The 11,993-nt window shown below is 45.2% G+C and overlaps 1 protein-coding gene across 1 annotated transcript; it reads left to right on the top strand.

Annotated features, from left to right (window-relative positions):
* Window positions 1-9,781: 9,781 nt before the first annotated feature.
* SMCP (sperm mitochondria associated cysteine rich protein) lies at window positions 9,782-10,114 on the top strand. Its single transcript, XM_045899011.1, has one exon. The coding sequence runs from the start codon at window positions 9,782-9,784 to the stop codon at window positions 10,112-10,114; it is 333 nt and encodes a 110-aa protein (XP_045754967.1).
* The last annotated feature ends 1,879 nt before the right edge of the window (window positions 10,115-11,993 follow it).

Here is an 11,993-nt window from a genome sequence, read left to right as displayed (position 1 = left end):
CGCCTTTTGTTCTATCTGTTATTTTTATGTCTTATTTTCCTTATCTGACCTTTTTCTTTTCTGTCTTTAGGTGTTTCTGTCCCCTTAAGTGGCCATATCTAGCAATGCTTGCTAGCTCTGTGTCAACATTCTGCTAGGAGCTTGACATGTTCTATAAAACTCTATAAAAGAGTGCTGTCTTCATTTTACAGTGTAGAAATCTGAGGTTAAGCAATTTGTTCCAAGTTACGGAGCTGGTAAATTATAGAAGTAAGCTTTGAGTCCAGGCTATTTGACTATAGCAGTGGGTGCAATCAGGAGAAAGAAACCAACCAGTAGGTTAAACAAGGGAGGTTCAATATAAGAATTATTAACAATAATAAGAGAAAAGGTACCTCCAAGGAAAAGGCTGAAGGAGAGTACCCACAGAAGGACAAACCTAGAAGGGCACCATGTGATCAGAAAGGAGTGGTTCAGACATCAACCAGCAGAGTTCTCTGGTTTAACCAAACCGGAGCTGGTCTGAAGTTTCTGGGCACATAGGCTACCTTCCCAGGCACAAGGCAAGATGGGGAGGGGGACATCAGGAACCCAGAGTGGCCTGTGTGTGAGATGGGAACGTGGGCCACCATGGGGCAGAAGGCCTTCAGAGCAATCAGCAACAGAGAGACTGGTAAAGGAGCACCAGCTGTGTGGACAACCCCTTCCCCACCCTCACATAGGTGCTGTGGGTGTTCAAGCACTGTGGGAACTTTGTTTTCAAGGTTGAGAGGGCTGTGAAAAGGTTGCCCTCACGTCAAAGCTGCTAAGTGGCAGAGGAATCCCAATCTGGGACTGTGGCAGGGACAGGTGTCATCAGATGTCCTCGCACTCACCTGGACCTTTCTGGGTCTCCCCTGAGGGAGAAACTGCAAGAAACTTTTCCAGCGCCTTCTATGGAGATGCCATCTGCTCACTTCAAAGATGTGCTCAAGGGAACTGCATTGTTTATCACAGAGCTTATACTAAAGGGTGCCTTTGGAGCTGAAAGGTAATAAATGGATAACTGGCGTACTGGTGTGCACGCTTTCTCTCTCTCTCACAGACACACACACCCACACTCACACTCAGGCTCACTCGCACACTCGCACACTCATACATACACTCACACAACACACACGCACTCATAGTGCCACAGAGACTTCTATTCCTCTGACAAATGGACTACGTCACTGTCCTGGAAGGATTGTTCACTGGGAAAAATAATTGGAATTCATGATAGTAAACCAACTAAAGAGGAAATACCGTTCATGTTTCAAGATTGTAAGGATGGCTGAATCTTCCACCAGGGGTAGGAAAGCCAAGCTTAAACTAGACTTGGACATAGCTATGTATGGCCACAAATTACTTGGGCATTCTTATTCTTTTTTTTTTTTTTTAAGATTTTATTTATTTATTTGAGAGAGAGCGAGAGCACTAGCAGAGGCAGAGGGAGAAGCACACTCACTGTTGAGCAGGGAGCCCAATGCAGGACTCGATCCCAGGACACTGGGATCATGCCCTGAGCTAAAGGCAGGTGCTTAACTGACTGAGCCTCCCAGGCACCCGTGGGCATTCTTATTCTATGTCACAACCCTGAAGGGCCTCCTGATCTCTTGCTGTTGATGAGGTTAACTGGGGTGAGGAGGAAAGGGACAACCACAGTTACCTTAAGGAATAGATTTTCTAATTGCAGTTTAGACCCAAGATGTCAGAGTGGGGTTGTGAAAAGGATGTGATACTTCAACTTCCTGAAAAGCAGAATCGTGATAGAGAGGAGGTCTTTCCAGATCCCAGCAAGGGACAGATAAGGGCTTGAGTTAAAGGCTGCAGCTTTAATTTTGCTTCCATTCACATAGTGGGACTCAGGAGGTATCTCTGATCATACCATCCTGGCCTGCTACACACCACAACAAGATGATGCATATTGTTGATGGACTGTTCAGGATATTGTGGAACAGAAATGGCCCTGAACCTGTTCTGATCTTGGTGGCCACTGACCCCAGAGGCAAAGAATTCACTAAACGGTTCCTGGGTGGCTCCAGAATGTATGCTTGGCTTAGGGACAGTAATCAGGATGGGTGGAAAGGGCAGCCAGGGGACTTGCCTAAAAGCTTTTTTTTTGCATAGCAAGCACATTTGTTTTTGCTTATAGTTCTACACCAAGAAAACAGCTTACTAACTGTGTTTCAATTCAGTCTTTATACAAGATTGCAAATGTAGCAATTGCCCATAAGGAATCCAAATGTCCTTTAGCAGAGACACAAACTGGAGAGGGAGAGGATTGAATCCTTACCCTGAAAGTTTCGCTCCCTGGAAAACACACATTCCCCTACGGGAGGGGACTATGACAAATGTGGTTAGGCTCAGCCTTTTGGGGCCCCCAGAAGTAACTGAGATGAATGATATTCAGCTTGGTGGACAAAGAAAAGACAGATACTGGGATGCTGGGACAACTGGCCCATCCCTCATGGGAGCCTGTGAACCCAACAAGCAGATAACATGCTCCCCTTTGTGGAATTCTGTCCATAGCAACATAACCAGGAGAAAACTCGACTTCAGAGCCTCTCCACTCCACCAGCCAGCTATATTTCATCCTTTGCCAGCTCTATCCTTGCTAATTTGGTTTCTAGAATTGTGTGATGCAGAATCTGTGTAGGGAATAAGCTTTATTTCTTGACTGGGTGGAGTTCATGCAGATGTGTTTACTTTGTGAAAATTAGCTGAGCTATATTCTCAATGTATGCATGCTATTGTTCAATAGAACTACTTTAAAATAATATACACACAGTTGCATAATAAACAGGAAAATGTCCAGGAAAATTCTAAAAAATAAGACTGATTTGTAGGGAGATGCTCTACCAGATATTATAATGTAGTATAGAGCTGTTATCTAGTTGGTGTGGCACCAAACCATACACAGACACAGGTCAATAGAACACATGGAAGTTCAAAGCGGGAGCCAAATCTATAGAGGGAGTTAATACATGAGAAACACACCCTCAAATCTATGAAGAGAAGATCAACTAGTCAATAAATGATGCTGCCACAACTAAGTAGCCATTAAAAAAAAGCCTCTTATTTTATACTAGTTCTTAAAGGGCCAAAACACTAAAAACCATTTTTTAAGAAACTCTGGGAAACTTTTACGTCAACATGGATAGGACTGGAGGAGATTATGCTAAGTGAAATAAGTTAAGCAGAGAAAGTCAATTATCATATGATTTCAATTATTTGTGGAACATAAGGAATAGCATGGAGGACATTAGGAGAAGGAAGGGAAAAATGAAGGGGGAGAAATCGGAGGGGGAGACGAACCATGAGAGACCATGGACTCTCAGAAACAAACTGAGGGTTTTAGAGGGGAGGGGGTGGGGGGATGGGTTAGCTCGGTAATGGGTATTAAGGAGGGCACGTACTGCATGGAACACTGGGTGTTGTCCAAAAACAATGAATCATGGATCATTGCATTGAAAACTGGTGATGTATTGTATGGTGACTAACATAACATAATAAAAGAAAAGAAAAGAAAAGAAAAGGAAATACATTATATGTTAAAAAAATAGTAGGAAGGGAAAAGTGAAGGGGGGAAATCGGAGGGGGAGATGAACCATGAGAGACTATGGACTCTGAGAAAGAATCTGAGGGTTTTAGCGGGGAGGGGGTGGGGTGATGGGTTAGCCTGGTGATGGGTATTAAGGAGGGTAGGTACTGTATGGAGCACTGGGTGTTATAAGAAAACAATGGATTGTGGATCACCACATCAAAAACTAATGATGTATTGTATGGTCACTAACATAAAAAAAAAAAAAAGATACTCTGAGAATATTCATCTATAATTTCAAAGTGGGGATCAGTGTTATAATTATAACACAACAATCAAAAACTATATAAAAATTTAAAAACGGTTTACATAAAAATTAACATTATCCATGTGGTTGAAATCTAACAGAGTCAAAAGTCAAAACACACAGTAGAAGAAATTTTAGATATCACAGCCCAATTTTGGAATGAACACTACATAGTAGTATAATGGTATGAACACCACATATCAATAATAGAATGATCAATAATCCAATTAAATATCAGGTAAACTGAATGACCAGGCAGTTTCCAGAAAAAGAAATACTGTGCATCCTAAACCTAATAATAGAAAATCAAGTTGACTTATTAAGAAAAACTCAAAACTACTCTCAGATGCCATTTTTAACCTATCCAATTGGAAGACAATAGTGAATTTAACAAAACATTGTGTTGATAAGTTAGTGGGGAAATATGCAGTTTTATACACTGAGAGGAGCTATGTAAATTGGTAAAACTTTCATAGAAGAAAATTTGACAATATCTCTCAGCTTTATCCTTTGAGCCAGCAATTGCCCTCAGAGAACTATATGCCCTCTCCCATACTCTCTGAGAAATGACATACACTTAAACCTTCACTCCAGCATCTTTTGCAAGAGCCCAGACTGGGAACTCCCATGTGTCTCTAGATTATTTTTCAGGCTGAGCAACAAACGAAGAAATTCTTTATATACTGAAATGGAATGATCCTCAACATATGTTTTAAAAAAATAAACAAAACAATGTCGAGTTTCTCTTATTTTGTTAAAAGAGGCAAAGATATATACGTGTGCCTTTGTTGCACATAAGATATCCCTGAAAGTATATTTGAGAAACTGATCACTGTTGGCTGAAGGAACTGGAATAACAGGGAAAATTGTGCTGTGTATCCTTTTGACCTTTTGGGTTTAGAACCAAGTGATTAGATGAGAATAATGAATACTATCAAAGAAGACCTTCAGGAAGCAAGGCCTCGGCGACTGGAACCTGGGAGTGAGGCACCATGAAGATTTGCTCCATTACTGTTTGCCCTGTTAGTTTCTGACAATTGGCCTCAGTTTTCTTCACCACCAAATTTAGCTAGTTGGGAAGATACTTTGAGAATAGACATAAAAAAAGAGTTCCTTAACTTCACAAGTTGGAGCTAGGGAGACAAATCATGATCCACAGATTTGGCTCTATCTGTGGAAGGATATCACATTTGGAACTATCATCATTTATACATTATACATTCAATTAATATTGTTTGGGGGTTTCAAAGTTTCCTAGTGCCATGAACTAGACTACTAGGAGTGTGAAAGGTGTCAGTAGAAAAAACCAACTTTACCCTTTTGGGGATGACTAATTTTAGTGAGAACAGAAAGACAATAGTCAAAAACACAATAAAAGATTGTATCATATGCATAGTACATTGTATGTATGGTATATTGCATGTATGTGAAAAGTGCTCCTGAGGAAAAGAAAATAGAACCATGTAAAGGTGATTGGTGTGAAAGGATGGCAGACTGTAATTTTAAATGGGAAGATTGGGGTATAATGCATCATTTAGAAGGTGACATACAAGCGAAGACCTGGAGGAGGTGAGGGTGCTAGTCAAGAAGAGACCCTGGGGAAGTGTCCCAGCCAGGACAAAGGGCCCTAGGAGGTGTGTGTGTGTGTGTGTGTGTGTGTGTGTATGTTTGTGCTGAGCTAAATGGTGGGAATATCAAAATGAATAAAACAGGGTCCTTGTCCCTGAAGGGCTCCTGATTCTCCCGTTTAAAAACCCCTTGATGGCTCCCATTACCCTCAGGACAAAGTCCAAACTCTTTCTCATGGTGTACAAGGCCCTCATCAATACAGCCTCTAACTGATTCTGTAGCTTACTGGACCTCTTCTTCTTTCTCCCCACTCTGTCCCCGCACACTGGGCTTCCCCCACACCTGGTCCATGTTGTTTGAAGGAACACACACCTTTCACACACCTCCATGTCCCACTTCCTATCTTCAATGCCAGCTAAATCTCACTAAACATACTCCTTCCAGAAAGCATTCCTGATCCCAAACCTGGCCCCATGTGTTCTGTGGCACCTGGGGCACCTGGGGCTTACCCTTGCATCATTCTCATGATAGCGGATTGACGCTGTTTATTGTCCCTATACTAAATTGGAAGAGCTTTGGGCATGTGAACTATATTCTATTGAGCTTATACACTTCACGTTTAGGACAGAGCCTGGTAGATAGTAGACAGTTCATGCAAATATGAGCTTCGGGCTTCTGTTTTAGGTGATTGAAAGATTGTAGATTAACTATAGACTTCTCTTCGTCCTTCAGGAGAGAAAAGAAACAAGAGAAGTCAAGAGGTCCTGCCAGCAGGGAGTGCTGTTGGGTCAGTCATAGTCACAGAATCTTAGGGAGAGAAAAATGGCAGTGTCACAGAGGCTTAGAACCTCAGAATCTGGGTGCTGGGAGGGAAGAGAAACCATTTGGCTTCTTACAATCATGGACTCACTAGGCTGCTGAGGGGAGGTCATATCTGCTGGAACCAGTCCAGGGAAGACCATTTTCCTGGGAAGCCAAGCATGACCATCATAAATTGAGAAGAAACTGAAGTAGCCAGACCAGGTAACCCGGAGAAAGTTTGTCTTTGGGTCCTCTCTTCTTGTCATTTCTCACTTGTTGAAGCTCATATAATGTCATACATTGTGCTAAATGCCGAGAACGGTGGCAGGGAGGAGGTGAGGATGTCTGTGTTCAAGAAGCCAACAGACTAGAGAAGTTAGACAATTAGGGAAATCACAATTGTGTAAGAATGTAATGAGAAGCGCAGGGACCTCCAGGAGGTTACATCGGGGGCACCGACCCTACGGGCTAGGGAAGTTTTCCTACAGGGAGCAATGTTGAAGTTGAGATTCACATGTAGTGAGGGGGTGGGGGTCTGGGGACGGCTCTTCTAGGCCACAGAAAGAGTACATGCAAAGGTCCAGACAGAGGTGAACAGAATTTAGCAAGGATCTGCTCTGAGCCAGTCTGATGAGCATAGAGGGGGCAGTGGCTGGAGATGAGGCTGGGCTGGTGGGTCAAAGAGAAGCCAACCTTGCCATTCTCCAGGCAGCAAGACAACGAAGGTAGTAGCACGAGTTCAGGAGGCAGGGACCTGAGGCAATTGTCATTTCCCTCGCAGTGCCCCAGCGCAGAAGACTGATTCCCCACCTCCTCCCCATCCGTGACACGGCAACCTTCCCCCTTTCAGGACCTGTTCCCCGGGGCTGTCCATAGGGGATGTGCTCAGAGGGGATGTCTGTGGGAGCTCCTAGGTGAGCCCTTGGACTAGAGCTCTGGGTGCCCTCTGGTGACCCAGATGAGAATTGTTTCTGTATCATAGCCCAGGCTGGACTTGGAAGGATGGAGCCTGAGGAGCTGGCCTTCCAGACAGACAGGAGGCTCCAAACTGTCAATTTAGGAACACTGGCCTTCAGGAGGAGAAAGGTAAACCATAGACACAGAAGACAAGAGAAAGAGAGAGAGAGTGAAAAGCAATGATATAGAGAGACAGAGAGGCAGAGAGAAGTCATAAAGGGGCAAAAACTGTCACAGACAGAGAAAAGCAACAGAAAATGAGAAAGGCACTCCCTCCTCCCTTTCTACCTCTCAGAGCCTGGGTTTAGGTTTGGCCCCAAACAACAGGGCGACATGAGGGTACCAGGTTCCCTGCACTGGTGCACACGCCACCACCGCTGCAAGTGCCCAAGCACACACAGGTTTTCCACCAAACAGCTTCTAAGGCTGCAAAGGAGGCAGAGAGCAAAACTCCTATGGCCCTTTACTCCCCTCTTTTTCCCCATTTTTATGCTGATGTCTCTGTTCTGTGTTCATTTTCTGTATGTCTCCCTTGCTCTGCCTCTCTCCTTCCTTTTCCCTCCCAAGCAAGTCAGGGCATCAGCAGGGCAGATCTCTGCCACCTCAACTTTTTTTGGCATCTCTTGACCTGGAAGGAGAGACTGCATGACTTGTCCCCACTCCCACCCCTTAAGAGTCCTGGTCCAGCATCATTGTCTTAAAACTAAGTAGAAAGTTTGTAGCCAAGGAGGTCGTCTGACAGGTATCCTTCAGGAACCACCTGATTTGAGAATCCTGCACATCTTCAGTGAACAGAAGCAGGCTTCTATGGCAGGGAGGGGATGATACAGCTTTCTGTCCCACTCTGGTAACCCTCAGGAAGTCTTTGGTGTGAGGGGGATTTTTAGGGAGACGGAGTCACCCCATCCTCAGAACACAGATGAAAGATACGGCTTTCTAAGCATCAGGTGGAGTGTTTGGAGCAGGGCTGGGAGGGAGTGGCAGGATAGCAGGGCAGGAATGAAATGGAGAACACTATGGGCAGGAAGTACTGAGGCCAGTGCAGAAACAAGCACCTTGTGAGCTGGTCACGCGTGCTCTGGTGTTAGAGTATAATGAACAAGTCCACAGAAGTCTCTGCTTGACCCAGCCGCATGGCCATTGTCAGAAACCTCAAGTCCTTCCTTCCTCATGCCTGTGTTTCTGCAAGGTCAGGCACAAGCACACACACAGGTGCATGCAGAGGCACATGCACCAGGTATAGAAGGGGGTGTGCCGAGCAGAAAGCTTACAGCAGTAATTGGCTCAGTTGAAAAAACCAGCTTGGGTCAGAGGCTCCTCTGTGGGTGCTGGAGGTTAGAGGGTGGTGGCAGCTTTGCCTCAACAGTTGTCTGCTGTCGGTTGTTACCTGTCTTCCTCCACCTTGGTAACAGAGCTCTAATGGGCCTGGCACCTCCCAGTGTGGCTGTGTGGCCTGTGGGATGTACCCAGCTGGGGGTACATGCTCATTTCCCCTCCTTCTATGTCTGCCCCAAGGCTAGATGACTCCCCAAGTCCCTCTGCCTGCTGACTCCTGGCCACTTCCAGAATCTCTGTCCCGCTCTGAGGCCTTGACAGCAGCTTTTATCCACTTGCCATTGGGGAAACAGGGCAGAAACCATGGAGGGCAGTGGCGGGGGCAGGGGAGCTGCCCCAGGGCCACATATTAGGGCTGAGGCTTAGGGAGCTGGCCCAGAGCACTTGGATTTCCTGAGTGAGAGGAAGGTGGGTTGCAAAGACAGGGTTGTCTTGGATTTTCCCACTCCTAGAAGAATCAGGAAATTACACAGGTCCTGAATGTTGGCGTTTGAGGACTCCTATAAAGTCTTGTTCAGCCTCCTCACCACTGGCACTGACCCTATACAGACCAAGCGATAAAGCCCAGAGGTGAAGTGAGCTGCTGCTGCCCCAGGACCCAGGGGTTTTGGAAGGCCTGTTGCTGAAGGCCCCCCAGCAGCTGACTTCCCACAAGCTCAGGGATGGGGAACAAGGGGGTGTCTTTGGGAAGGGCCTGATGGGTGGTCACACGAGGTGTGAGACTCCTGATGCCCCTGGGTCTCTGGGTGCTGCATTTGACACCAGACCAAGCATAGGCTCTGAGTTGGGATGGAACCTGGCTTGGATCCCCTTATAGCACCTGGCATAGACCTCTGAGCCCCTGTTGTCCTCCTATGGAAAATGGGCAAAAACACTGACCTCTTAGGCTGGCTGTGGTCATTCATGAGACAATGTTTGTGAAGTGCCTGACACTAGAATCAAACTCAGGCTACTAAGCATCACACTGTTCCTAATTAGCTAAAAGACCTTAGGCAATTTTCTTACATGTTCTGGTCTTTCTGTTTCCATCTGGAAAATGGTCACCTGATGAGGAACCGGTGCACTGACACATGGAAAGGCATGGACCTGAGGGACTGGCTTGTGCCCTCTGAGGCGTCCAACCCTGCCCTCTCAGCCCGGTCTCAGTTTTTGCTCTGATGATGGATGCACTTAGGGGTAAGAGAAGGGAGAATGAAAGCAGGCAGCCAGCTTTCCTTTTGAGAATGTTCTTTTTTTTTTTTTTTTTCCTAGGATCTTCAAAACTCCAGAAGATGTGTGACCAGCCAAAATCCCCGTGCTCCCCGCCAAAATCTCCTTGCTGCCCGCCAAAATCTCCTTGCTGCCCGCAGAAACCCCCATGCTGCCCGCAGAAGCCCCCATGCTCCCCACAGAAGCCTCCACGCTCCCCGCAGAAGCCCCCGTGCTGCATTCAGGCCAAGTGCTGCTGTCTGGAGCCCAAGCCTGAATGCACTTGCCTTAGTAAGAAGTCTGAGCCCACATCACCCCAAACTCAGAACAAGAGCTCCCAAGCCCAACAGCAGCCCCTAAGTCCAAAACAGGGGCCCAAACTAGGTAACTTGGGGCAAAAGAAGCCAAACAAGTAGAGGAGCCATGCCCATCACTCAGTGGGGTCAGGCTACACCTACATTTATAAAAGCTGTCTCTCAGTGACAACCACATAGTACAAGCAGAAGCCCCATTTACCTTCACAGCCCCCCAGTGTAGGGAGGCCCCTAACTGGAAATGGAAGGCTGAAGAGACTGGAATCATCTTTCCTAGTGATCCTGACATTAGAAAACACAAAAATAAAAGAGCATTAAAAAGAATGTTGCCTCCCTTTCTCCTTAATCTGTGAAACCATCTCACCCATCTGGCCTTAGTCCAAGAAAATGTTCTGGGCATGTCATGAAAACAAGAGCCAGAAAACCAGAGCCTGGAAGCACAGGCCTCTGTGGAACCCGAGTTAGGGTGACTGACTCATCCTGGTTTTCAAATGAAAATCTTGCAATCCAGGGACCCTTCCAGTCCCAGGCACAGTGGGGCAGTCGGCCACCCTTGATGCAAGAATACCAGTACCCCTGGGTCCCTGAGTACCGTGTTGGAGGCCAGAGCAAGCAAGAGCATGTGCCGGGGAGTGATTCCCCTCCCCTATCCCAGAGATTTTAGGAAGAGGTAAGGCTGCCAGGCAAACTCCATGGTGACACAGGAAGTTCAGTCTTGGGGCATCAGTGCTGGCTCTCTGGACCTAGAGCACATGGTTCAACCTCTCAGGCTCCATTTCCTTATCTGTAAAATGAGAGTAATGCTACTACCTCATAGAGATTTTATGAGAATTAAATGGGATAATTCCTTTAAAGTGCTTAACATAGGGTTGGATACATCGTGAATACACAATACATGGTTCTCCTCAAACTTCTCTCTTTGCCACCAGGTCCTGACTTCCCTGCGAAAAACATACCATGTTCCAGCAATTTGTCCCCAGAACACACCTCCATTAATCTAGGTGGGCAGGTAGAAATAGAGAAGCCAGCCTTATTCACAGTACTTGTAAACTTCAATGTTAACCACATTTTTGGTATATAATTGACATATCCACCACCTCTAAACTTTTTCTAATGCTCCTTTGTGTTTCCTCCCTCATGACTGTGCCTGCCCACCAATCCCCAGAAAGCAACTGATCTGCACTTGGTCCCCATAAATCAGTTTGCTCTTCCAAGAATTTCCTATAAATGGAATCATCTAGTATGTACTCTTTTATGTTTGGCTTCTCTCACTCAGCAAAACTACTTTGAAATTCAAACAAGTTGTTGCATGTATCAATTATTCATTCTTTTTTATTGCTGAGTTGTGAATGCCCTCATTTTATGGATACACCACACGTTTTTAATCCATTAATCTATTGATGGGCATTTGGATTGTTTCCAGGTTTGGCTATTACAAATAAAGCTGCTATGAACATTCATGACAAGCCTTTGGATGGACATATGCTTTCATGTCTCTTGGGTAAAGCTGTAGGAGTAAAATGACTATGTCATTAGTAGGTGTATGTTTTACTTTTTAAGAAAACACCCAAGGTCCTGGGATTGAGCCTCTCCTTTTGCTCCCTGCTCAGCAGGGAGTCTGCTTCTCCCTCTCCCTCTGCCCCTCCCCTCCGCTCGAGCTTTTTCTCTTTCTCAAATAAATAAATACAATCTTAAAAAAAAAAAAAAACCCAACTATTTTCCAAAATGGTTGTGCTATTTTACATTCCCACCAGAACTACATGAGAATGTCAGCCGCTGCACATCTTTGCCAATATTTTGTATGTTCAGTTTTTCTAGTCTTAGACATTCTAATATATACGCAGTGCTATTTCATTGTGACTTTAATTTACATTTCCTTAATGGCTAATGATATTGAGCATCTGTCTAATTGCTCATTTGCCTCCATGTATCTTCTTTAGTGAATAATTTTTCAAATATTGCCTCTATTATTTACTGAATT

The sequence above is a fragment of the Mirounga angustirostris genome, unplaced genomic scaffold (genome assembly GCF_029215605.1).
Source record: "Mirounga angustirostris isolate CCGP_5_RB_7025 unplaced genomic scaffold, mMirAng1.0.hap1 SCAF_4, whole genome shotgun sequence".
Taxonomy (NCBI): Eukaryota; Metazoa; Chordata; class Mammalia; order Carnivora; family Phocidae; genus Mirounga; species Mirounga angustirostris.
The sequence above is the reverse complement of the archived record's forward strand: the minus strand, read 5'-3'. Positions and strand labels throughout refer to the sequence as shown.

Coding starts and splice junctions, on each gene's coding strand:
- SMCP (XM_045899011.1), top strand. CDS start 9,782: ATGTGTGACCAGCCAAAATCCCCGTGCTCCCCGCCAAAATCTCCTTGC.